The following is a 24,630-nucleotide window of genomic DNA, read 5'->3' on the forward strand; positions in this document are numbered from 1 at the left end:
TGTTGTTCTGGAATTAAATGGCTTCTTTTTACTGGCCCCAATGACAATTTTAATTTTGCAGTGACAATTTAAATATTTTTTTCTATCTCAATCATTTTCTCCTACAGCTGCTGACTTCTTTTCAAAGGAGATCATGTTGTCTGGCATCTTCCTGAGGATCCCGATCAAATATTTATTGAAATCTTTACAGAAAGAAATATTTGATAATAATAATAATTCAATAATCATTCAATATTCACAAATACAGCCCTTTAAAGAAATATTCACTTTCTTTAGGTTGAATTGTTTTTCATAAGTCAAATATCATCATTACTAATTTTTAAATGTTTCTCTCATTCTTAAATAATCATAAATCTATTCAGATCTAGAATTTCCTACTGTATATCATAGGGAAATGGTATCTTTTGTTTCAAAATAAAATCAAGAATTTTAGGAGCATGATTTTTTTTCTAATAATTACCTATGTTATGGAATTTTATCTCTCAATGTGATTTTTTACGTTTTTATTATATTAGAGTGGTTGAGCTTTATCTACAGCATGCATGAGATCCAGGTTTGAGACACAGTACGTGCAGTGGTAAAAAACATGGCTTCTGGATCCAAATTGTCTGGGTTCGAATCCCAGCTCTGCCACTTACTCACTGTGTAACCTTAGCAAGTTATTTAAACTCTCAGATCCTTAGTTTTCTCATCTAAAAAAAAATGGAATTAATAATATTAGTTACATCATAGGGTTTTAAGGAGATTTAAAAGATAATATTTATAGAATACATAGAACAGTTCCTGAGACATAGTGAATGCTATATAAATATTTGCCTAAAAATTCTAGCCCTGTCACCCCCTTGCTGAGTAACGTTAGTCATCAATTCTCTCTAACCTTCCATCTCCTCATCTTTAAAATGGATATAATACTTACTAATAAAATTAATGCATATATTACTGACAATATTAATGACTTTTAATACTACTTATTAACGCTGTGTGGATTAAAAGAGATAATTTATATAAAATATCACCATGTAAGTGCACACTACTTGGTTGCTAGTGTTTTTTAATAATCAAATGCATCCTGGGACTATGCTACATTTAATTAGCTTAACTGAGTACTTCAAAGCCCCTTTATTCTACAATTTCTCTATTATTAAATTTTTCAATTTTGAGTTGTTTTACAGATGCTTAACTCCAGAGGGATTGAGTTACAGATTCAAAGCCACATTGTCAGTGCAAAGGAAGGATTTGAAGCAAGGTCAATTAGATTCCGCTTTTAATCTTTTTTTCCCCCCATGAGCCTGGGAAAGCAGTGTCTTTAATTCTTTTTTCTTCAAAGCATCTATTTCCCATCAGTTGGATTATTTCCCTCAAGACCTTCACTTTCTCCTCATTATTTATCAAGTGCCTTGAACGGAAGCGGCTTTTTGCATATCTACAGTTATTCTCCTCTGCAGGCAGAGGGGCTGGGGTCTCCGTGGTGGGCAGGGAGCTCCACAGGATGGGAGATAAAAGAGGGATACCATTTTTATCAAAATTTTTTTTTATCTGTTGAGGGTCATTGATTACCTTAATATATGTTGCTATTTTGAGTTTATCCAAAAATCAGCCCAGACATACGCTGTGCTGTGTTGTAATTGAAATTAATTGAGGGATGTAAGAGGCCGCTTTATTACCTGCTAATAACAAAAGACATAACTATTTTTTTTTTAAAATTAAGGTTGGTTTCTCTCCTTGATTGAATTATATTGTATTTCTATGAAAAGCTATTGTTTGGTTCTTTTCCTCTGCTTAGTTTCAAACATTTTATTAACTATCAATTGAGATACCACATAAAATGGACTTCTCTGGCTTTTTGTCTGCCCACAGCTTGCCCATCAGGGACATACAAACCTGAAGGCTCACCAGGAGGAATCAGCACTTGCCTTCCATGTCCTGATGAAAATCACACCTCTCCACCTGGAAGTACGTCCCCTGAAGACTGTGTCTGCAAAGAGGGATACCGGATATCCGGTCAGACCTGTGAAGGTAAGTCTCCTGCCACTGGCAAATAGGAAACATACAGACTGATCTCCTTGAGAGAAATAGTGCTGACATTTGCATCTCACTCATTTAGAATGATCTTTAATACGTCTTTCTCTAATCATATTTGGAAAGGATTATTTGCTTTTATTATATAACATTTCATATCACTGAACACATCTATATCATGATCCAGAGAAAGGTATCTGAGACCCTAGGAATATCGTAACTGTGAAAATAGAAAGATTTAGTGCTTGGAAAAGAATCTAAAATGAATCAAAAAGAGAAAAGCTGCAATTTTAACCATAAATTTGAATAATAATGAGCTAATCTTGGCCCTGGTGATAGGCGAAATCATTTAAAAATATATTTTCCTAAGTAAAGTGTCTCAATATTATTCATATCAGAAACCAAAAATATTTAAATAGCTACCCCATGTTCAAGAGTCTGTGGCTCTTGGGGTTTGTAGCAAATACACTTTGTTAACCTTATTTATTCTTTATATTGTGCCACCTTACTTAAAAGGGAAAATAGCTAATGATATATGAAGGTTAAGAACTAGAAAATCTTGTATCCACATAGTTATCAAAATAAAAAAATTTAAGCTTAAAAAATACTTAGTCTGTATTTAAAATTTATTTGGAAGTAAATACCTAATAGGAGTCTTCCAAATATGCACCTAGAAATTCAAATGCAGTAAATGGGAATGCTGTGGGGAATTGAGATGTTTGTATAAAATGTCTGCTTAAGCAAAGAAAGAAAGCTTCACAGACAAAGGCTAACTTTGCTTTTTGATTTTATTTTTGTAAATGTTAGTTGTCCACTGCCCTGCCCTGAAGCCTCCTGAAAATGGTTACTTTATCCAAAACACTTGCCACAACCACTTCAATGCAGCCTGTGGGGTCCGATGTCACCCTGGATTTGACCTCGTGGGAAGCAGCATCTTCTTGTGTCTACCCAGTGGTTTGTGGTCTGGTTCAGAGAGCTCCTGCAGAGGTATGCAAACTGCCAATTCACATTGTTTATTGATTGTCTTGCTTGATTTCCTTCATTTAATCTCTAATGAACCTGTTAGTTCTTTGTTTCTTTTCTGATTTCATAGACCACAGACCACAGAAAAGAAAAAAAAATTATAGGAAGTTTGAAGTCAGAACTACCAAGTTCAATTGACCACATCATCATAAAGTATTCCTCTTATGTTCTTTTTATGAACAAGCAAAGAAAATGCCTGCCTGGGAAGTAAATGGACAGGTTCCCCGAACCTCAAATTTCAAGCAGCCAAGATGAGTTTTTGAATAATCAGTGAGGGTGGATTAGTCCATTTCCATTGCTTACAACATAATATACAGAATTGGGTGATTTATAAAGCAAATGAAATTCATTGCTTACAGTTCCTGAGGCTGGGAAGTCCAAAGTCCATCTGGTGGTGGCAACAGTGACCCAGGGGTCACACATTGCAAGATGGTGGGAGCAGAGTGAGCAGAGAGAGCAAGAAAGACAGACTCCCCTCTTCTTTTAAAGTCCTCCAAACCACACCCATTACCACCATTTTTAAATCCATTCACTACTGCATGGTCCTACAATCCAATCATTTCTTCAAGGCCCCACCTTTCAATTACCATAATAGGATTTCCTACCCTCTTAACAGTCACAGTGGGGGTCAAGTTTCTAATACATAAAAATTGGGGAACACAATTCAAGTTCCAGTGAATTTTGGGGGGACATAATTCAATCCACTACACGGGGCTTTGATGCTAACTGTGGTTGCAAGACTTCGGGAACCACACTAATATCCTGCAAAAGGAGTCAGCCAACTTGTATATCTCCAGCCTTCACTTGAGGTAAACAACATGCTATAGAAAGTGGAGAATTTGCTAAAGTGAAATTCCAAAGAGCCTAGTCAGGCCAGTAGAAAAGGGAAGCAGTACCACAGGTAGGACCTGAGGCCCCCCACATCAAATACAGAGAAACAACAAACATAATAGTACATCAATTTACCTCCACTTGCCAGCTCCAGTACCTATGTTCTTACTTCTTAAAACTGTCACACAGCCAACTTCCTAAGGTTTCACAAGTAGGTTTGGAAGAGAAGGTGACCTAAGAAAAGGTAAGAGGGGAACAAGCCAAAGGACTTGAGGACCTCCCCCAGAATCCCTGCCCACGAAGCCTCTCAGTACAGTATTCACCCCCTAGCTAGGGTTGCCAGATGAAATATAGGATGCCCAGTTAAATACAAATTTTAAATAAACAACAAATAATTTTTAGTCTAAGTTTCATGCAAGATTTGGAGCCTACTTATAGTAAAAAATTATTTGTTGATTTTCTGAAATTCAAATTTAACTGAGTATCCTGGTTTGTTTGTTTGTTGCTGAATCTAGCAACCTAACCCCTACCACATCCCCTAGACATCCTTTGGCAAAACACTTTGCTGAAAATGTGACTGCTCCAACACCTCACAATCCCACAAATCGCTCAGATCACTGGAGTAGGGAAAGGAGTTCTGTCTCTTTTCTCGGCTCCCATACGCGTAAGGGAAGCCAACCTACTCACCGCCCCAAGATCAGTTGTGAAGCCCAGGAGACATCCATTGTTTGTGTTTCTCAACTACCAATACTGAGCCTATCTGTAAGTATGAATTTGCCTAAATCAGGTCCCCAAAAGGCAAGGAGCAAACTGAACAAAGGAGCTCTAACAGAAAAGGGGGAAAAATAGAATCACTGAGATTCAAAGGCAATGACATTGCTAAATAAGACCAGGATTCCAAGAAATGGGAGAAATTTGAGAGCAAGAAGATTTCTCAGGCGAAAAAAAAAAAAATTGCTAACACATGAATCGACATAGTTGATAGGCAAATTAATAAATTAGAAACCCAGCTCAAGAAATGTGTCCAAAAATGTAGCAAAAATTCAAAGAAATTGCAAAGAAAATTTCAAAAAAAAGAAATTTTGAAAGAATAAAGTGACACGAGAATAATCATCGAAAACAGGCTCTTCTCATTGTGGGATCCAGCGAGAATGGAGTGGAAGAGACGCATTAATAGAAGATCAAAGAATATATCCCCAAGCTGAAATCTTGAAAGTATACACAACCAAAATCTTTGATATTCAGTTTAAAATCACTTGGTGAGGGCCAGAAAAATAAGGACAGATCCATGTCTGGAAATAATCTTAGTGAAATTTGTGAATGCCCTGGACAAATAGAAAATTGTGTCTTTCATAGTTAGAAATAACATTACCTACGAAGAAAAGAGAATCAGACTAGCCTTAGGCCCTTTATGACCCATTCTTAATGTTAGAAGACTATGTTCCCAGGAGTCTGAGGGAAAAAAATTTAAACAGTAAATTTCTAAACCAGACAAGCTACTGTCGTTGTGTAAAGGCAAAGGAAAGGCATTTTCAGTCATGCAGTGTCATACTGTAAAAACCCACATACCATGTCTGCAAAATTAATCATAGAATAGTTCTAAAATATATGCCTGTAAGGTCAGAGCTATAAGTTCTTTGTAAAGTCTCTACCCCTCTTCCAAATACCTCACGGGAGAGGGTGGGAAATATTACGTTTTAACTTTCCACTCAGGGGCCTTCCAAAGCATGAGAAAAGCAGGTCAACGACCCATTTAGGGAAAGATCCAGCCCCTCCCTCTCTAGCCTCCAGCATCTATCCCCAAGCCTTGCATCCTACACTGAAGCCCCAAGAAATGGCCATGCCCTCTCTGGAAGCCATCCCTTTGCAAGCTGTTCCCACAGCCTCCATTGTCCGATTGCCCTGCCTTTGCTCTTGGTCCTCATATACCCTCGCAGTTGCCAGCCTCCTCAGCCTGAATGGGGTGACCTCTGCATGTGTGTCTGCAGACCTGTCCTTCCCCCATGCTAGCCCTTATGCTGTGTGTTCCAGAGTCAGCCAGGGAAGCACAGTCACCATGCATGTCATGGGATAAGGGATTTATTTCAGGAATAGGACCTTACACAATTTTAGAAGGAGCGTGGAAACTGAAGTTCCAGAAGAGAAGTTGAAGGATCAGAGGTCCTGACAGCTCAACCTGAGAAACCAAGCCCCACCAGCTGTTGAGGTGGAACCGCAAAGGAGAAATGTGTCAGGAGGTCTAAGAGAAGCCTTGCCTCTGTGTAGCCACGCTCCTGTGGCTCTGCAGCCAAGAACCTGGCGGTGAACATGGGGCCACCCCTGGTCAACAGTATCAACAGTCAGGACATGGAATGGAGGCAAACAGAGACAAGCTGGACTGCACTGGGCATCCCTGCATTTGCCCATCAGTGAATCTGACTGCAGTCACCACTGCTTCAACTTCTGCCTTCCAAAATCTAGATCCGGTTCCTCTTCTGACCAGCTCTAACTTGTGACCACAATAAGAGGATTCTGACCAACGTATTTCCCAGTTTAACTAACTTACTATAATTCAAACCACCATACTTACTTTTATTGTCAATGAACATATCTATCACCTCTGCAACACTATGAAATCACTATGAGCTCAGACTGTATCTTTTTCCCCTCAATCCTTGATTATACCTCTGGTGAATAAATGAAAACTTGAATTTACCTCTGGTGAATAAATGAAAACTTGAATTTAACAAATACGCATATTGATAAATACGGACATGGATAGCCTGCTCTGTCACTTCCCATTAAAAACGTGCTTGTTGGGCCGAGCCCGTGGCGCACTTGGTAGAGTGCTGCGCTGGGAGCGCGGCAACGCTCCCGCCGCGGGTTCGGATCCTATATAGGACTGACCAGTGCACTCACTGGCTGAGTGCCGGTCACGAAAAAACGACAAAAAAAAAAAAAAGAAAAAAAGAAAAAAAAAAAAACGTGCTTGTTTTCTTTTACACATATGTACTTTCATTTGCTATTCTGATATAAATAAAATAATTTTAGTCAGAGTAGGAGAGTTGCTACAGGACCATGGATCTTCCTAAGAATCCTTCAACTTCACCACCAAAGCCACTACCTAACTTACCAGTGTACAGAGTTGTCCTGAGTCAAGATATTGACTCAGGCCCTTCCTCAATATTTCACTAAATCTAAAGCACATTTCCCCCCCACATTTTAACACTTCTAAAATTGAAATGCACCTTAAAATCAGGGGCAGTAAATCCTTTCATTGGTACTATTGCTTCTTTATTAGTGGCACAGAAAACAATGTGTCTTACAATTGGGATATGTGGCATTCAATGAAATGTGGCAATTGGGTAGGGATTAATTTCTGTTTCAGTGTGGTAATATGGAGGAAGTGATTTTTTTTTTACAAATCTAATTATAAGGACAGTGAATAATTTAATTATGTTATTTTTTCTTAAAAATCTTTCTAAGATTGAGGCAGAAATGAAAGACCAGTGTAAAATCGAAAGCCTTTTACAAATTTTGTGTTACATTGATAATTTTTTTGTAATGTTGAATAATAATTGGTAAATTTGATTCTTATTTCTCGTAGGCACTCTTCATTTTTGATTTCATCTGAATTATGCGTTTTCTTCCAAACAAAGAAGGGTTCTTTTGTGGTTTCTCGATGATAACTAGATAAATATGAAGAAAGATTCAAACAATGAGGACCCTACATTGAATGTCAGATTTATTTAATTTTCAGTAATAGATGCTATCAAAATTTGACAAAACTTGGTTGACAGGAAGCATGTCTGGGAAGAAAATCTGATTAGTGTTTAAGATGGGATCCAGAGTAGGTTCTTACATTGTCTACTACAAAGTAGATTGTTCTCTTAGAAAAAAGTAGCTGTTTTTTTAAAAAGACTAAATAAATATTTATGGATTGCTATAATATGAATGTCAGTGAAGAAACATTACTAGCAACCTTTTTTCAGCTTGTTATTATGAAAAAAAAATTTTTTAAGTTGAAACTAATAAAAAAAAAAGTGTGTTCCTATTTAAAATGGTAATAAATGTTCATTCTTGAGCGAAAAAGAGTGCAAAATGTTTAAGGACTACATAGGAATTATTGCGTATAGTTTATTTTCCCTGAGGAACAATGCAAGTTTATTAAAACCAACATTTGTGAAGCAATATAATTTGCATCTGTGTGAGGCACCAACTCTAATTTATCATCAGTACTCTTGAGAGATGTTGCAAATCAATGTCACCTTGGGTTGGGAAAGCTGGCCTCATTTCAGCAGTTTATTGAAGCCAGAAACAGTTGTTTAATATTGTTTTGCATATTTTATACAAATTCATCATAGGAATTTATCATATTTGCCTTTTAATACCATCTGGTTCTTGGCGTTGTGCTACACATGATGGACACATTCAATAAAATTCAAAATGCAGAAGGCAAAATATTTCCGTGCTCTTGGTAGACACACTCAGTGAAGATTCTATTTAAGTGATGGATGCACTCAATAAAGATCAAAATATGAAAGACAGAATATTTCTTTTATTCATTTTTCATTAGTACTTGACTTCAGCCCAAACCACACCAGCAGTGGTAGAAGCTAGAGCTTACAGTTTAACTTCTAACCTAATTCTTGAATTTTCTCCGTGGAGTAAGCAATCCTAAACATATTTAATGCACTCAATATTTATGCTCTACCCACTAATATCATTCAGATAGGTTCCTGCAGAATAGATTCTGTCAGCAACCTCAGTTGAACATGCACTTGAAATCTTGCCCCGGCTTCCTTTCCTGTTATTTTAAAGTTGTGTTTTTATCATAAATAAATATATACCTGGTATGAAAAAATTGGAAAATGCAGAAAAGTAGAAAAAAGAAAACTATATCTCACCCAGAGTCTCAACAAAATTCCTGAATCCTAAATATTTTGTTCAAAATTCTTTAGAGGTTGCTATATTGTCTTGTGGCCTTTAGTGTTGCAGAAGTGCATTCTGAGAGGAAATGAACTTCGTCCTTTCTCAGGGGTTGTTTGTGTTTTTTGTGCAATGCCTAATGCTTGTAGGATGATACCTCTAACCTAGCAAAATGAATATGTGTGCCCATCCTTTGGCGTATTCAGCAGGCATCCACTCTCTTTTTCTCTCCATATCTCTGTTCACGATAGGAATGTACCTGCCATCTGACTGAAAGGGTGTATTTTCCATGGGTCTGGATAGCCTCCCCATCTTCCTTCCTCCTCTTCTACTCTTTCCCTTCTCCCTACCTTCCCTCCTCCCCTGCTCCTTGACTTCCCCTGCTCTCCCTGCACTCTTCCCCCCAGTATCCTTCCTCTTGTCCCCTGCCCCCCTCTTCCTCTCTACCTACCTTTCCCCTTCCTTTCTCTTCCCTTTCTTCTCCCCTCCCGTATTCTCCCATTTTCCTTTCTCCTTTACTCTCCTCCCTTCTTCCCCTGATTGGATCGAGTCCAAGCTAGAACTAGAGGAAAAGAAATGTAGGAAAAAAAGCATAAGCTCTTTAGAGATGATCTTCTCTAAAGAGGAGCACACAATAGATCAGTGGCTCCATTAGGGTATAGAAATTGATGGAGTTGAAGCACTTGAAGGAGTGATCCAGGAAGATAGGAGGTGATTGTCAGAGAGTATAATACTTGCATTGGTGGCTGCAAGGTCTAGAAGATATGGCAAGGAGCAGTGGGGAGACTGAGGCAGGGCAAAGGAAATGGTCATTGAAGAAGAAGAGGTCAAAAATCTGACTCCAGGATACTGGAATGATCATCTACATAGATAATGAAATCACTAAGTTTTGTGTGTGTGTGTGAGAGAGAGAGAGAGAGAGAGAATTGAAAAAAGGGTGCTGTATATATGATATTATATTTCAAAGGAACTGGAGGTTTGTAGGAAAGGAGGAGAGAGAATGATCTGGGAGACAATAAGGAACAACCAAGACACCTCTCTGATTTCCAGGCCCCATCTATAGGAGACAATATATTTTGATTAGGATAAGAAAGTGGAGGAAAAGTCCAAAAGGGACATTTAGAATATGAGGGGATTTACTGAAGGCTGGATATATATTCCAGGGAGCAGGTACAAGGGTCTGTGGGGTTAGATTTGGGTCATAGCTGTGTGGGGATAACTCTGGTAGATGAGGGATGACCTTGGATCCTTGAACTTCCTAAGAGATTGTCATGAACAGGAATATAGGGCAGAATGAAATTAATTGAAATGGGCTCTAAGACACATTGTGGGTTTTGGGTGGGCTGAGCAGTGAAGGAATCTTGCCAGGAGAACTCCAAGCACAGACATCATCTGGGAACCCGCAGAGGCAGGAGCAGTCCAGGTGCCTGCCTGTGGCTTCTCCAATGTAGTATTGAGGCTAGAGCATCAGAGGTGGTAGAACTGGGGAAATGTAGGTTTCTCTGGACACCCCACGGCACATCTATTGATGGTGGTGCTGAGGCTAGCTCGGGCACAGGGGCATTTCCAGCATCCATGGCTAGTGAATACCCTTCTGGTTGCTCTCTCATGGTTGGTTCAAAGATAATAGAGAAAAAAAACCTTGTCACCAGTTGTACCTGCTCACTTCTCAGACCAAGAGAATGCGGTCCTAGGCCACATACTCTACCCCTGACTGTGGTTGGAGCACACACAGATCCCATGGTCTGAGAGAGGCGAAAGATCTTTCCCTAGACAATTGACAAAGGAAAAGTGAGTGGATGCTGGGCAGAGGGAACTAAGAATTGTGTACAGCTACGAATACCAAAGACTCAAACAACAATGTTTAAGCCAAGTGAGGATTTATTTATCTAAAAGGACAAAGTAGGTAATACAAAGCTGATGTGATAGCTCCACTGTCATCCAAGACCCAGGCTCTACCATCTCAGTGCATGAATCTTTCCTGTATTAGTCTATGAATATACAATAGTATGCTGGGGTGCGATCCTTGTACTGCGAGAGAAAGAAGGAGGAAGAGAGGATGGCACAGAAGTACTCTCTCAGTTGAGACAGTCCCCTCTAAGAAGCTTTCCCAGAAATCTCACACAATTCCAGCTGTATCTCATTGCCTCTCATTAGTTGCGATGGAGGTGGAGAGTTGTAATTTTCTAGCTGGGCATATTAGTGGCTATGGAGCAGGCCACTTGCAATCTCTGCCACAGCAGCAAAAACAAACTGATGTTAATGCATAAATCAAGATTAGCATCATGAACTAGGATTTGCAGTAGGTGCGTGGGAAGAAAGGAATGAAAAAGCTAGAAGGACCAGAGTTGTACTCAGAGAGTTGAATACTAGAATTTAAGACTGCAGGAGTTGAGCAGATTTGCAGAAGCTGGGATCATTAAAAGGCCCAGGATATGCCTGTGAGATCTGAGAACTGAGCTGACCATGAACTTGAAATTTCTGTCCTGGAAAAGACCACTTCCTATTGTTGGAATGTAGCCTGGAAAAATCACAGCAAAGGCCCAGCTGTGGTCTGCAGGCACCTCCCTTTGTCCACTACCCTCAGTCTATAGCTATCATCATCTGTTTAGGGCCAGACCCCCTAGGCAGTTCAGGTTTCCCACCTGTGGGCAGTGGGCTGCACAATAGTGATATTGTTTGGACAATGAGTTTGTTAAAACATAGGTTTTTAATTGTTCTGTAATAACTCAAAAAACGGTGGTGTGTTATCTATTGTTTGCCATTTTAAGGAAAGGAAATTTTCTTGCTTGTCATGTGTGGGCATTCTCAAACTTAGAATTATTATTTCTGTCCTCATTTAGTAAAATGTGATCTAATGGTTTTCATTTTATATAGTGAGAACATGCCCCCATCTCCGCCAGCCCAAGCACGGACGAATCCGCTGTTCTACAGGGGAAATGTCCTACAAGACAACGTGTTTGGTTACCTGTGAAGAAGGGTACAGACTAGAAGGAAGCGCTAAGCTTACCTGTCAAGGAAACAGCCAGTGGGATGGTGCAGAACCCCGGTGTGTGGGTAAGTTCCTGGAAGGCATGAGGCTTCGAGTGAGTCACCTCCTCTGCTCTCTGATTTCTTCAGTATTCTGTGAACACCTAGAAACAAACACTGGCTCATAATGAATATAAATACACATCTATGTATACAGATGCATGGTTTTATGCAAACGTAAACACATATATTTTTATTCCTCTCCACTGAAAAAGACTTCTACACTCAATTCAACTTTCCAACTCACTGATGTTTACAGCTTCAAATGGCAATTTTTTTTTTTAGCTGGGGCCAATTTGGATGGATTTTTTTATAAAAGCAAATGCTGCGTAATTCCCTTGCTTTAGTAAATATGATTTACCTTTACCTTGTTGATGAAAGGACAAAATTATGAACCAGTGAACCTTAAAAATTCTTTTATTATTAAATAGGAACAAATAAAAATAACTAAACATTCAGCTGAAAAGTTAGGAAAAGAACAATCGCAAGGAAAATTAAAAGAAAGACATAACATTAATCGGCAGTAAAGAAAAATAAACTTAAAAGAGAAATGGGATGCACTAAAATGGTTAAGAGGGAAATCTGTAAATAAAATAATAAAATAAAATTTAAAATATGAGAAAAATGCAAAAATAGAATTTTTCTGAGAAGGTATTACAAAGTATAGAGGTCAGAGGTTTTTAAAAGAATAATAAAACAGTGCATAAATCTGCTCACATAAATTGAAAACTCTTTGTATTATCTATTATTTATAAGAAAATGCAAATTCTTAAATGATTCAAGAAAAAGAGTAGAAATTCAAATGTACAATTACTCATAAAGAAATTGAAAATGCTATCACAGTATTAATTATTCCTCCAAAAATGACAGAGGGATCAATAAAAAGAAATTCTTTTAAACTTTTAAAAAACAGTAGGTCTCCTACCATATAATGTGGCCCAAATAATGGAAAGCTATCCAGTTTAGATTATCAAACTATTATTATTTTGTTGTCAACCTGACAACTATTATCAAAAAAAGATAAAAACTGTAGACCAACCTTTTTGTATAACCATGATAGCAAATATACTAGCAATCCACATTCAAAAGAATGGTCTACTCAGACAAGCAGAGTTTATCGTAGGAATGCAAGAAGAGTTTAAAATTAAGCAATACATCAATATAATAAATTGCTTTAATATAACAAATACTAAAAAATTGTATGGTTGCTTAGTAGAAGATAAAAATACATTCATTATCATTTAAAACATCTTTTCAATAAAATTTTAGGAAACATATTGATAACTCTGACATCATAAAAAATGTTAAATTTGTAGTCACTTATGGAGAAACAATATAGACAGTTTTATTAAAACTGAAAAAAGTAAAGAAAGCTCAGAGTCATCCATATTATTTGATATTGTTCTCTAAGCTTTAGCTTTTGTAATGAATAATGAGATTAGAGCTATTAGAATTCAGAACCATCATAATTTGTACATTACATGTCTACCTGAAAAATAGGATGAATTTACTAAAAAAATAAGAGTTCATTAAACTCATCAGGAATATCAAATAAACAACTTTTCTATGCACAATAATAAACAGAATAAGGTGAAAAATCACATTCAAAAGATCCATAGAAAATATATAATATATCAGAAAAACTTTAAACAGAAATGTGTGGAACCTGTATTAAACAAACTAGAAAGTGTTACTAAGAGACAAAAAGAGCATTTTAATATTTATATAAAATTTTATCATAATGTTAAGTTCTCTCCAAATATACATATAGGTGAAATGCAACCTCGTTCAATAGGATTTTCTTTTTTGCCCCCTTTTTGGAATTAGGAAGTGAATTCATGGTTTGTCCAGAAGAATATCCAGTCAAAAATCACCAAAGTAAGTTTTAAAAAGAAGAGTTATAGGAATAGTGAAAAGAAAGTAGTTCTACTAGGTTTTAAAATATATACTAAAGCTGCAAAAATTGAGTATGCAAGGATTGCCATAGAGATCAAGGGGACTGAATAGATCTTGAAACTTACAAGTTTCATGTATTATTAAGGAAGCATCACAGGACAGTTGACAAAAAAAAAAAAAAAAAAATTTATTCAGCTGATCCCATAGGAAAATTGACCGGGTCCTTGGAAAAAAACAAAACAAAAAAAATAAAATTTTCATATGTCTTTAATTCACTCCACACACTGAAATAAATTCTTCATAGGTTTTCAAATAAAAAGTAAAAAATAAAACCATTAAAACCTAAAAGAAAATATAGTTATTATATATAAGTGAATGCTAACCAATCTCAGGACTTAGTAAGCATAAAAGCAATATAATACCTTAAGAAGAAAAAAATCAGTAGATTAGACTGTATAAAAATTAAAGACATGTTTTCCCAAAGTACCATAAACAAGCAATAAAAAAGGGAATAAATCTTTAACAAGTTTGACAGCCAAAAGAGTAATCTTTTTATTTTATACAAGGCCAGCCCTAAATAAAAAATATTGAGTCCTACAGAGCCATATTTGAATCACAAATTTGGCTCTGATTTTCTTGTTGATCAAAGCAGAACAGGAAGTCTGGGCATGCATGTGGCTTACATTGTGCAAAAATAAAGTGTCAAACCAATTTCTCAGAAAAAAAAATGGCTTTTGTCGGCTCAGAGTTTTCAAAGAAATTATTTCAGGGAGGAAGCAAGATCATAGAGTGTTTAGAAGCCACAGGTTCTGCCACTTACCTGCTGGATGACCTCGGGAAAGTTACTAGTATTCTCAATTCTCTTATTTGTAAATGGGAGTAATAACAATACTCCTTACTGCACAGGATTAAGTGAGTTCATACACGTAAATCACTGAGAATAATGCCTGGAACACAGTAGCTGCTGAATACATGTTAGTTATTATTATGTGGGAAGTATAGACTAAAGATGTGAGCAATACTGCCAGTAGAATCTCTACTACAGCAAACAAATGTGCATATGAGTGCATACACACACATGCACACGCACTCCCTGCACTAAGTCTTAGCCTTGATTTTTCATTCTGTCTGTTTTCTGCCTAATTTTTCTGCTATTCTTTGTCTATGCCGAAGATAATACTAAGACTCAAGGCCCTAATTATAACATAGCGATTTTAGGGAGAGTATAAAAGTTTCATCATTATGTGCTTGCTTTAAGATAGCACCAAAAATCTCAAAAAATAAGGACTGGTTGCTGAATGTATTGCTTAATCCATGAAAGATGGAATCAAATTTACTACTTTATACTTCAAATCCACAATATTATATTCTGCAAACCAAATGAAGGTGCTTCAAGCCAATGATAAAAGTCACAATCAGCTTTAGTTAAAATATTAGTTAGAAGGTTTTCAAGGTTTTAATACAGTGGCAAAATAACAAGATGTCACTAAAGAGGTATAGTTTAGCATTATTTACAATACATCATACATTCGGTGTCATATAGTTATTATTTAGCAATTTATGTCAATCTCAAGGCAGCACAATTGTATTTTTCTTGGGTAAAGAGAATCTGTGGTGTTTCAAATTTGTGGAAAAGCAAATAACATTCTCTCATTTCCCTATAACAGAGCGCCATTGCTCCACCTTTCAGAAGCCCAAGGGTGTCATCCTATCCCCCCCAAACTGTGGCAAGCAGCCAGCCAAACCTGGGACAATTTGTCAGCTAAGTTGCCACCAAGGATTCATTTTATCTGGAGTCAGAGAAGAAGTGAGATGTACCACTTCTGGAAAATGGAGTGCCAAAGTTCAGACAGCCGTGTGCAAAGGTAGGTTGCTACATTGATCATGTTAAAAACCAAATTCCTAAATAATGACATACGGTGCAGTGTAGGACTATCCCTCTTTGCAAATTTTGCAACAAGTCCATGACAAAATGTTAGGTGTTGCTCCCATATGTGCTATGAGGAATTCTGATTCAAAATAGTGGATTTATAAAATCCATTTACAAAATGCCAGTCAATGACAGGAGAAATAGTAAATAAGGATAATATTACATCTGGAAATCAGGTAAATTTTGCTTCAGAAGATGAAAATCTCTGAGGAATTTCAAAATGCACTTTGGAACCTACATTCCATGACAGTCATAAGAGGACATTCCCATTTTCCCGGCAGCCAGAGCAGTCTGCTATGAAAACGGAGGTACTGATAACAGGCAAGAGTTCTTAGAAGTAAAAGTATCATAAATAGTTCTAAGAGAAGGGCAAAAAAAAAAAAAAATAGAATAGATGTTGTTGAAAACAGTATTAGTGATTTGAAGGAACAAACGGAGTTCCTTCAGAATGGAGAGCTAATAAACATGAACTTTAATATCCCAACTGATCAAACCAAAAAGATGGAAGTTAAGATATAACAGTGAGAGATCAAGAAACCCTAATGTAGGTTTAATAGGAAGTTCCAGAAGGAGAGAGGAAAAGGGATGAGGGAAAAGAATTTTCCTACCAGTAGAAGAAAATTTCACTGAGCTACAGAAAGGCTTGAACCTTTAGACCAAGAATAGCCCCTGAGTGTTGGGTAGGAATACTTTAATGACTCTTTGTGAAAGATACTTTCATGAGTCTTTGTGCAATTTCTTCTTTCGTACTTTCATGACTCTTTGTGAAATTTCTGAAGTGCAAAGTAAATGAGAAAATCTTTAATAAATTTCCATAGAGAAAGAGAAATTGCACCAAAAAAACAAGATTCTGGTTCACATCACACTACTCATTTACAGCCCTAAATATCACAAAGAAAGGTAGCAGTGTCCAGAGAAATAAATATAAACTTGAAATTACAAGGCCAGTCAAGCTATTATCTAAGTATAAATGAAAAATAAAATACTTTTTTTTTTAGACTTTTAGAGTCGATGGGCTACTATACATCTTTGTGGGGGAACACTGCTTAAATATAAACCCTTCTGAGAAAAAGAACATGTAAATTGAATACAATTTTAAAGAAACAGAAGATGTGAGACACAGTGAAATCAATTTAGCTGCAAGTTACGGAAGACCTAATTTAACCATTTAAAATAAAGAATGCATTATATCATGTAATTAGAACTTTGCTCTACGATGAATGATGTGGATCTGTGTAATGTTATCACATTTAATTCAATTTCTGTCGTGTAAAGTTTCACTTGGAAAAAGATATCATTGACTTTAATGTGTTGTTTATTTTGACAGTTCATTTCAGTACCAGTTAATTCTACTTGACAGCCTCATTTTCAAGTATAGTTCCTTCCTGTCACAGTCAACATTAATTTTTTTCTGTTAATTTCTTTATTTCATTCAAAAAAAAATTATCAAGCTCCTATTCTATACCAGTCACTACATAAGACAATAGGACAAGAGATATCCTGACCTTCAAAGAAAAATTCTATTGGAAGAGAAAATTCAATTTTAAAATGGTGTGTTGAGTTTTATGGTTGGGAAGTTCACAGGGCCATGGGAACTTGTAGAGCAAGCACCTTGCATGGATGGGGAAAGCCAGAGAAAGGGGGGAAAGGGCATTAATTCAGGTAAATAAAACAACATGGGCAGTGGTAAGAGAAGTGGTGGACTAACAGGTACAAAACTTTGCTATCTGCCGTCAGTGAATCATTGCATGTATTGATTATGCAATGATAATCACCCCGCAATAATAAATTAAATAAAATTTAAAAAAAAAAAAAAAAGAACATGGACAAATGCCCAGATAAAAGAAAGACCATGGAGGTTTCATGGGCCTCACAGTAATTCAATGTGGAGAGTGAGTTCCGGGAGGAGAACTGTAAGAAATGGGGCTAAGAGGTCAACGGGTACCATTTCAGGCAGGGCCTCATAAGCCATGCTAAGATAAATTATCGGGAAGTCAGTTGCATATTCTAAACCAATCAATAATTGGGATGTAAAAAGTGGGTCATAACTAGATTTTTACCTCTTTTTAAAATGAGTTAGAATTACATATCAGTGTATTAATTGATTTATGTATTTTCTGAGTCAGATGTAGAGCCTCCTCAAATCACCTGTCCCAAGGACATAGAGGCGAAGACTCAGGAACAGCAAGACTCTGCTAATATTACCTGGCAAATCCCAACAGCTAAAGACAACTCTGGTGAAAAGGTAAGGTTTTTGCAAATATTTCTCTCCTCTCTCAAATAGGTTCTAAATATATGGCAAGTAGGTGTGATATTGAAGATTTACTGATACTCTAATGATAATTCTCTATGTGTGCTCTATTCGTAAATGTCAATGCCACAACTGCTAAAAGAATGATCGGCCTTGAGTTTTTTATTAGAAATCTCAGACAAGGGCCGGCCCGTGGCTCACTCGGGAGAGTGCGGTGCTGAGAAATCTCAGACAAAAATCTCTAAAATGGAAACTTTCCATTCCATGGATTTGTTCTCTGCCCTTTACTAGCTTCTGAAGGTCTTTTAAGAAAAGAAAAGAAAAAAAGATGTGGAATCAATCCTAATTTCTATTTTTGAACATATCTTTTAAAATGTGAGCCCCAAATGATGGCTTATTGGCCCATCTGAAGAAAATAGCCCAGCCAGCATCAAAGAGGAAGCAGCAAACCCTACTTCATTTCCACTACCTGCTGTGAGTCAGGATCTCAAAAGCTGTACTGACTTGTAAACTAGGCTGTCATTCCCTGTTGCAAGATAACCTAGTGCTGATTCTTCAGGATTGTGTGTTTCTTCCAATCAGGACCTCCTCTCTGCATTCACTCCTCATGCCCAACTCATGCAGCCTGAATTATATACATTGGCTGGGCCCCAAATCCCCAGCCCAGTAATTTGCTTTTTGACATGCTACTTGAATATTTCAACTTATACAACACAGTATAGCTGAGAGAATTTGCTGTAATACACTGCATCCCACAGTGTGTAGTCATTTAGAAAAGCTCTGCACACATAATAGGAGTGGATACAGAAAGGCAGGATGTTCTAAGTAGGACATGCATACTCTGGTTTATAGGTTTCCATGTACTGCACATGATCAAAGAAGAACAAACAACTGCCTGAGAATCTGTGGGACATATGTTCTCTGTCTCATGTTCATAAACACGGACATTGAATGAGAGAAAAGTCCCCCATTCCATTCAAACTGAACCATGTGGTCACCTTGGAAAGACATGTACTAAAATGGGAACCATTCAAACAGAGCCACATAGAGGAGGCTCAATAGTAAGATGGTGTTACAGGCACAGATCTGTAGATTGTCATCATATAGACTACATCTGATGGCACTGGACTGGATGAGATTGCCCAAGGTGGGTGTGCAGATTAAGGAGAGTGACAGAGATTAAACCGTGAGAAAGATCAGCACTAAAGAAATGGGCAGATGAAGTTGCGATCAGACATAAAGGGAGCAAAAGACTGGAAGAGGTTGTTATCATGAAGCTAAAGGAAAGGGAACATTTTATGCCAAAGGGGTAGGTTGAGTATGTCACATACTACACTAAAACTGAGCTACAAAGGACCGAAAGATATAAATTAGATTTAGACCCCCAAACGTAATACTGACCTCAACGAGATCTGTTTTGATAGAGTGGAGCATGTGGAAAACAGATCACAGTTAGTTAAAGAATGTAAAATTCTCTTCAGAGAAACTAGGCTGTGAAGAAGAGAGAGATGACAATTCCTATAGGATGAGGGGTTGAGGGTAAGTTCTGGTTTTGTTTTTTAATATAAGAGAGATTTAAACATGCCTAGTTAATGACAGAATGGATCTATTAGAGAGAGAACTAATAATGTGAGATCCTTAAGAAGGAATAGTGGGGGCAGTCCAGAGGACAGGCAGCAGGATTCAAGTTAGACATGAGAACAACGTCTTTCATGTATCATTGTGGAAGAAGAGGACAGAAGGATGTTCATACAATTTAGCTGGCAAAGCAGGTGGGGACAAGAGGTTGAGGGGTGTTTTCTTTTTCTCTAAGATTGTGGGGAAAAAAATAAAATAAAATGTTCCAGTACATGGATTGAATGATTAAAACCATTTATACATCAAAACCATAGTAATTAGGAAGAATTTTGGGAAAACAGGTATCTAAGTCAACCAGCCACCACTCCTGATGAGAATTATTAAGGGAATGTAAAATTAAAGATGCGATTTGAAGGAAGATGTGGTTAATCAATTTAAAATCTATCTGATTTTGTGGAGTAAATGTAGGAGATGCTAGACTCACAAAACACCTTTACCTTTAGGGCAAATGGCCGAAGGGAGGGAAGACCGTGTGGACCCTATGCCTTGTTATCATTCCCAGGCAGCTGGGCTGACAGCCTGAAGTCATGTGCTCATTTCTTACTGGGGGAGGATCCATTCCTTGCCTTTTCCAGCTTCTGGAAGCTACCACATGCCTTGGGCTGTGGCTGCATTCCTCTGATCTTTGCTTCTATCACCATACCTTTTTCTTTTCACTTTGACTTTCCTGTCTCCTTCCTGACAATGACCTCTGTGATTACATTGAGCTCGCTTGGATTATTCAGGGTAATATCCCTATTTTAAGATTCTTAATTCACTCATGTTTGCCAAATCCCTTTTACCACGTAGGCTAATATATTTACAGCTTCCAGGGATTAGAACATGGACATCTTTGAGAGACCATTATTCAGCCTACCACACAGGGAAGAGCTTGAATGTGCCTAAAAGAGTAGAAGTAGCAGTGGAAAGAAGCAGCGGCGATGGAGAAATTGAATATACACGGGAAAGAGGAGAGAATACATGATGTATGGCTCCTTTTCAGAAAGTGGTCACACCCAAAGCATAACTGAAGGGATTAATCAAAGTGAGGGAGCTTTGAAGTTTGAGGAGAAGGAAGAAGTTCTGAAAATGTCATTCCAAGGAGGAGAGAGAGCAGACCAGAGAAATACAGTAGGACTATTGGATAATGTTGAGGGCCCATTGGAGTTTGGTGATTACAAACTTACAGAGAGATAAATCTGCTTCTGCACTATTGTGAATTTCTCCAGAAGTGGTATGATTCTCTGGCATAGGCATGAAAAAAGTGGATAACTGGTTTTCTCTACAATACAATAGTCCCACCTTATCCACAGGGGATATGTTCTAAGACCTCCAGTGGATGTCTGAAACCACGGATAACACTGAACCCTATAGATACTATGTTTTTTCCTATACATGCCTACATGCAATAAAGCTTAATTTATAAATTAGGCACAGTAGCAGATTAAAAATAATAATTAATAATAAAATGGAACAGGTATAACAATATACTGTAATAGAAATTATGTGAATGTGCTCTCTCTCTTAAAATATCTTACTCTGCTGTGCTGTTCTCAGGCCACAGTTGACTGGGTAACTGAAATTGTGGAAGTGAAAATGCAGATAAACGGGGAATACTGTATAGAGCATTGAAGAAAAAAATAGAGAGGCAAGACAGTTTCAACTATTGGCAAAAAAATTTTACTGTAATAATAAACCATGAAATTGAAGCAGGGTAAGAAAAGAAAGGAAGGAAGTAACATGATGCTGCTGTGAACATCCTTGCACTAAGTCTTTGCCTTTATCTCTGATTATTCCCTAACACAATTTTCAAAAAGGGAAATTTCTTTGTGAAAAAGCAGGATACTAAGTTATATATACAATGTGATTAAAACTCTAGTTGTGTAACTCATTTTGAACAAGCTGAACTAGGACAAGCACCAGTAGAGAATAGCTATTTTTTTTCCAGCCATGTGTTTTGGTTACTTTGGAGTATACAAACAGTTTCTTTCTGTAATTAAAACCCACTTTCAAGGATTAAAAAGAAGAGTCTAGCTATCTAAATAAAAATTTGAATCCTGTATCCACTTCAAAGCTTTTTCCTCCTGCAGTGTAGAGCTGGCCTGAGTGACTTGGACAGGGAAGAACTTTTATTCCTTCCGTTTCTGGCTTCTCTAGGGTCAGGGCTGTTGTGATAACAGAATAATGACCACCCCAAAGATATGTTTGTTCTAATCCCCAGAACCTATGAATGTGTTTCCTTACATGACAAAGGGACTTCACAGATGTGATTAAACTAAGGATTTTGCAATGGGAAGATTAGCCTGGATTATTCAGGTAAATCCAGTTTAATCACCTGAGTCTTTAAAACAGGAATACCTTTCCCAACCCTGAGTAGAGAGAGATGCTGTGACAGAAGAAGGGTTAGAGAGATGTGAAGTGAGAAGGACTCAACCCACCATTGCTGGCTTTGAAGATAGAGGAAGGGAGCCACGCAGGCAGCCTCTAGAAGCTAGGAAAGGCAAGGAACCGGATTCTCTCCTTGGAGCCTCCAGAAAGGAACTCAGCCCTGCTAACACTTTGATTTTAACCCTGTAAGACCCATCAGTATCTCTGATCTATAGAACTGTAAGATAATAAATTTGCATTGTTTTAAGCTGCTAAATTTGTAGGAATTTGTTACGACAAAAATAAGAAACTAACGCAGCTGGGAAAGGAGTATTTTTGAGGAAAGTTTCAGTCTTCCATTTATTTAATGCTGTGTTGTCCTCTCTGTATTGCTGATACATTCTGAGAAGCGAGCACCCAAACATTTGGCTCCCGTTCAGTCCATATACAAATTCTACAGGAGGCCTTGCAGGGACACCCATTCCACCCTGTGCAGTTTCCTGACACGGAGATGCAGGTCCTGGCAGAACCTCTTCTGCCCACCCCCTCTGCTCCAGGCCCTGTGATACATCCCATAACCTCTTAAAACCTCCAGAACAGGGTACAGGCAAAACAACTCAAGTACTTCTATCTTCCCCCTTGGCCTACATGTCTTTATCATGCCAAAGAATGGAATGAAGACCAGACCCTGGTCACAGCGTCCCTCCTCCCAGTCTGCCCATATTGCCTGAACAAGCCTCCTGCCTTCAACATTCACCAGGAGAGAAGCAGGTACCTGTCTACATTCATATAAGCCCTAAACTCCAAGGGCTGGATGTCAGTCTCACCCAGAACTCCCCACATTAGGGTAAATTTATGGTTTCTTCTGTCCAGCAACATCCAGCCTGGGAATGGGATGCCAGTCTGTCCTGCATGCAGACACCCCCACCCCCTCCCAATGTTCTATGAATGGTGTCTGGAGCCCAGCCCACCTGATTTGAGGCAGTCATCCTCCCCATACCCTCCCCAAATGTCCCAATGCTCTACCCAAGTGAATTCTCCTTTTTCCACAAAATCTTCCTGCTAATGTGGCCTGGTAGTGAGTGCTGCGAGTGCAGAACCAGTTAAGCCACTTGCGTGTAAGCCTCCTGGCGATTGATCCATCCCTAGGGGCTCTCTTCAGAATATGGAATTACTTAACCTCCGTACTCTTCAGCTTTGGGACTATCGCTGCAATTATAAGTGGAAGGAATATACGATCTTTTTAATACAAGTTTTAAAATATACACAAGCCTATAATTGCCTAATGATCTATGGTAAAAAACAAAGTAAGATTATTTATTGAGCCTCTTACGAGTAAAATGAGCAAATTATCAGTTTAACTTTTTTTAGCCACTTTAGGTTTTAATGGTCTAATCTGAAATTTTTATCCCAATTAAGTATTGGTTAATTATTAGTTTTTTACATTATATGTATTCCTCTCCAAAAACTATAACCTTTGATATCTTCTTGTTTAGTAGACACATTTACCGCAATTTTAAAGACTTAGTCTTTGTTTACATAGTTTTGGTGTTTGCTGGAAGTTTTTCATACCATGACTTGCCACACTTGTGAGGAATTTATTGTTATTTATCTCTTGTTTGGTATGTTGAAAATCCTTTTTATTAGAAAAAGTATATATAGGTGATATATGTACAGAGCCTTTGATATACAAAAATATCTTTTATTTCCAGACTGGCATTTAATAACTAAAAGAAGAAGGTATAGGGTGGTTATTTTCCCCTTTTGGGTAATCTGATTTTTTTTTTCCAGAATGCTGTGGGAGTCTTTTATTGTACATGAAATTTCTGAGATTTGTTTATGTGACGATTGCTCCTCGTTAATTTTGCCTGGTACATCAAATGTTCATTTTATCTGCCGAATTATAGCTTTCTTCAACTCAAAGTTTTCTTCTGTATCACAGGGTATTTTTCCTATTCCATTCATTCTATTTTCTTTTTCAAGACCATCAACTACTCATATGTTATGTCTCTGCTTTCTGTCCTCAGTGTCTACTATATATTCCATGATTTGTACTCAATTTTTCCTCTGTGTTCCGAGTGAGCCTTTTAAACTTTCTTACTCTTTGTATTCCTGGTTTGTTTTTTATCTATTTATTTACTTATCATAACGTAGTTGATTGTACATGTCTGTGGGGTACAGTGTTGAATATCAATACCTGTGTGCAATATGTGATGCTTAAAAATCAGGATTATTAGTATATTCGACATTATACGACGTAATTGTTTTTGGTGGCCCTTTACCAATTCCTCCCGTATCCCCCTCCTCCCCGTTTCCCACCTCTGGTAACCTCAGCTCTGTTTGTTCTTTCCCTGTGAAAGTTTAACCTATTATTGTGATTGTTGTATCTCTCTTTCTTTCCTTTTTTATTTATTTGTTTATTTTTAAGCTTCCACTTGTGAGTAAGAACATTCAGTATTTCTCTTTCTGTGCTTAGCTTATTTCACTTAACATAATTTTCCCTAAGTTCATCCATATTGCTGCAAATGGCAAAAAAATTCACTCTTTTTTATGGCAGAGTAGTATTCCATTGTGTAAATATACCACACTTCTCTTATTCAGTCATCTGATGATGGACATTTAGGTTGGTTCCAAATCTTGGCTATTGAGAGCTGCGATAAACATTAGAAGTGTTAGCAGGGCTGAGTTCCTTTCTGGAGGCTCCAAGGAGAGAATCCGGTTCCTTGCCTTTCCTAGCTTCTAGAGGCTGCCTGCGTGG

The 24,630-nt window shown here is 37.6% G+C and overlaps 1 protein-coding gene across 1 annotated transcript in view; it reads left to right on the plus strand.

Annotated features, from left to right (window-relative positions):
• SVEP1 (sushi, von Willebrand factor type A, EGF and pentraxin domain containing 1) overlaps positions 1-24,630 on the plus strand; it is a 193,643-nt gene that overhangs the window by 55,779 nt on the left and 113,234 nt on the right. Inside the window, exons 4-8 of the mRNA XM_063081889.1 lie at positions 1,858-2,016; positions 2,827-3,006; positions 11,659-11,838; positions 15,375-15,572; positions 17,764-17,882. Of these exons, the coding sequence (XP_062937959.1) occupies positions 1,858-2,016; positions 2,827-3,006; positions 11,659-11,838; positions 15,375-15,572; positions 17,764-17,882 (836 nt within the window). The remainder of the gene's footprint in view (positions 1-1,857; positions 2,017-2,826; positions 3,007-11,658; positions 11,839-15,374; positions 15,573-17,763; positions 17,883-24,630) is intronic.

The sequence above is a fragment of the Cynocephalus volans genome, chromosome 17 (assembly GCF_027409185.1).
Source record: "Cynocephalus volans isolate mCynVol1 chromosome 17, mCynVol1.pri, whole genome shotgun sequence".
Taxonomy (NCBI): domain Eukaryota; kingdom Metazoa; phylum Chordata; class Mammalia; order Dermoptera; family Cynocephalidae; genus Cynocephalus; species Cynocephalus volans.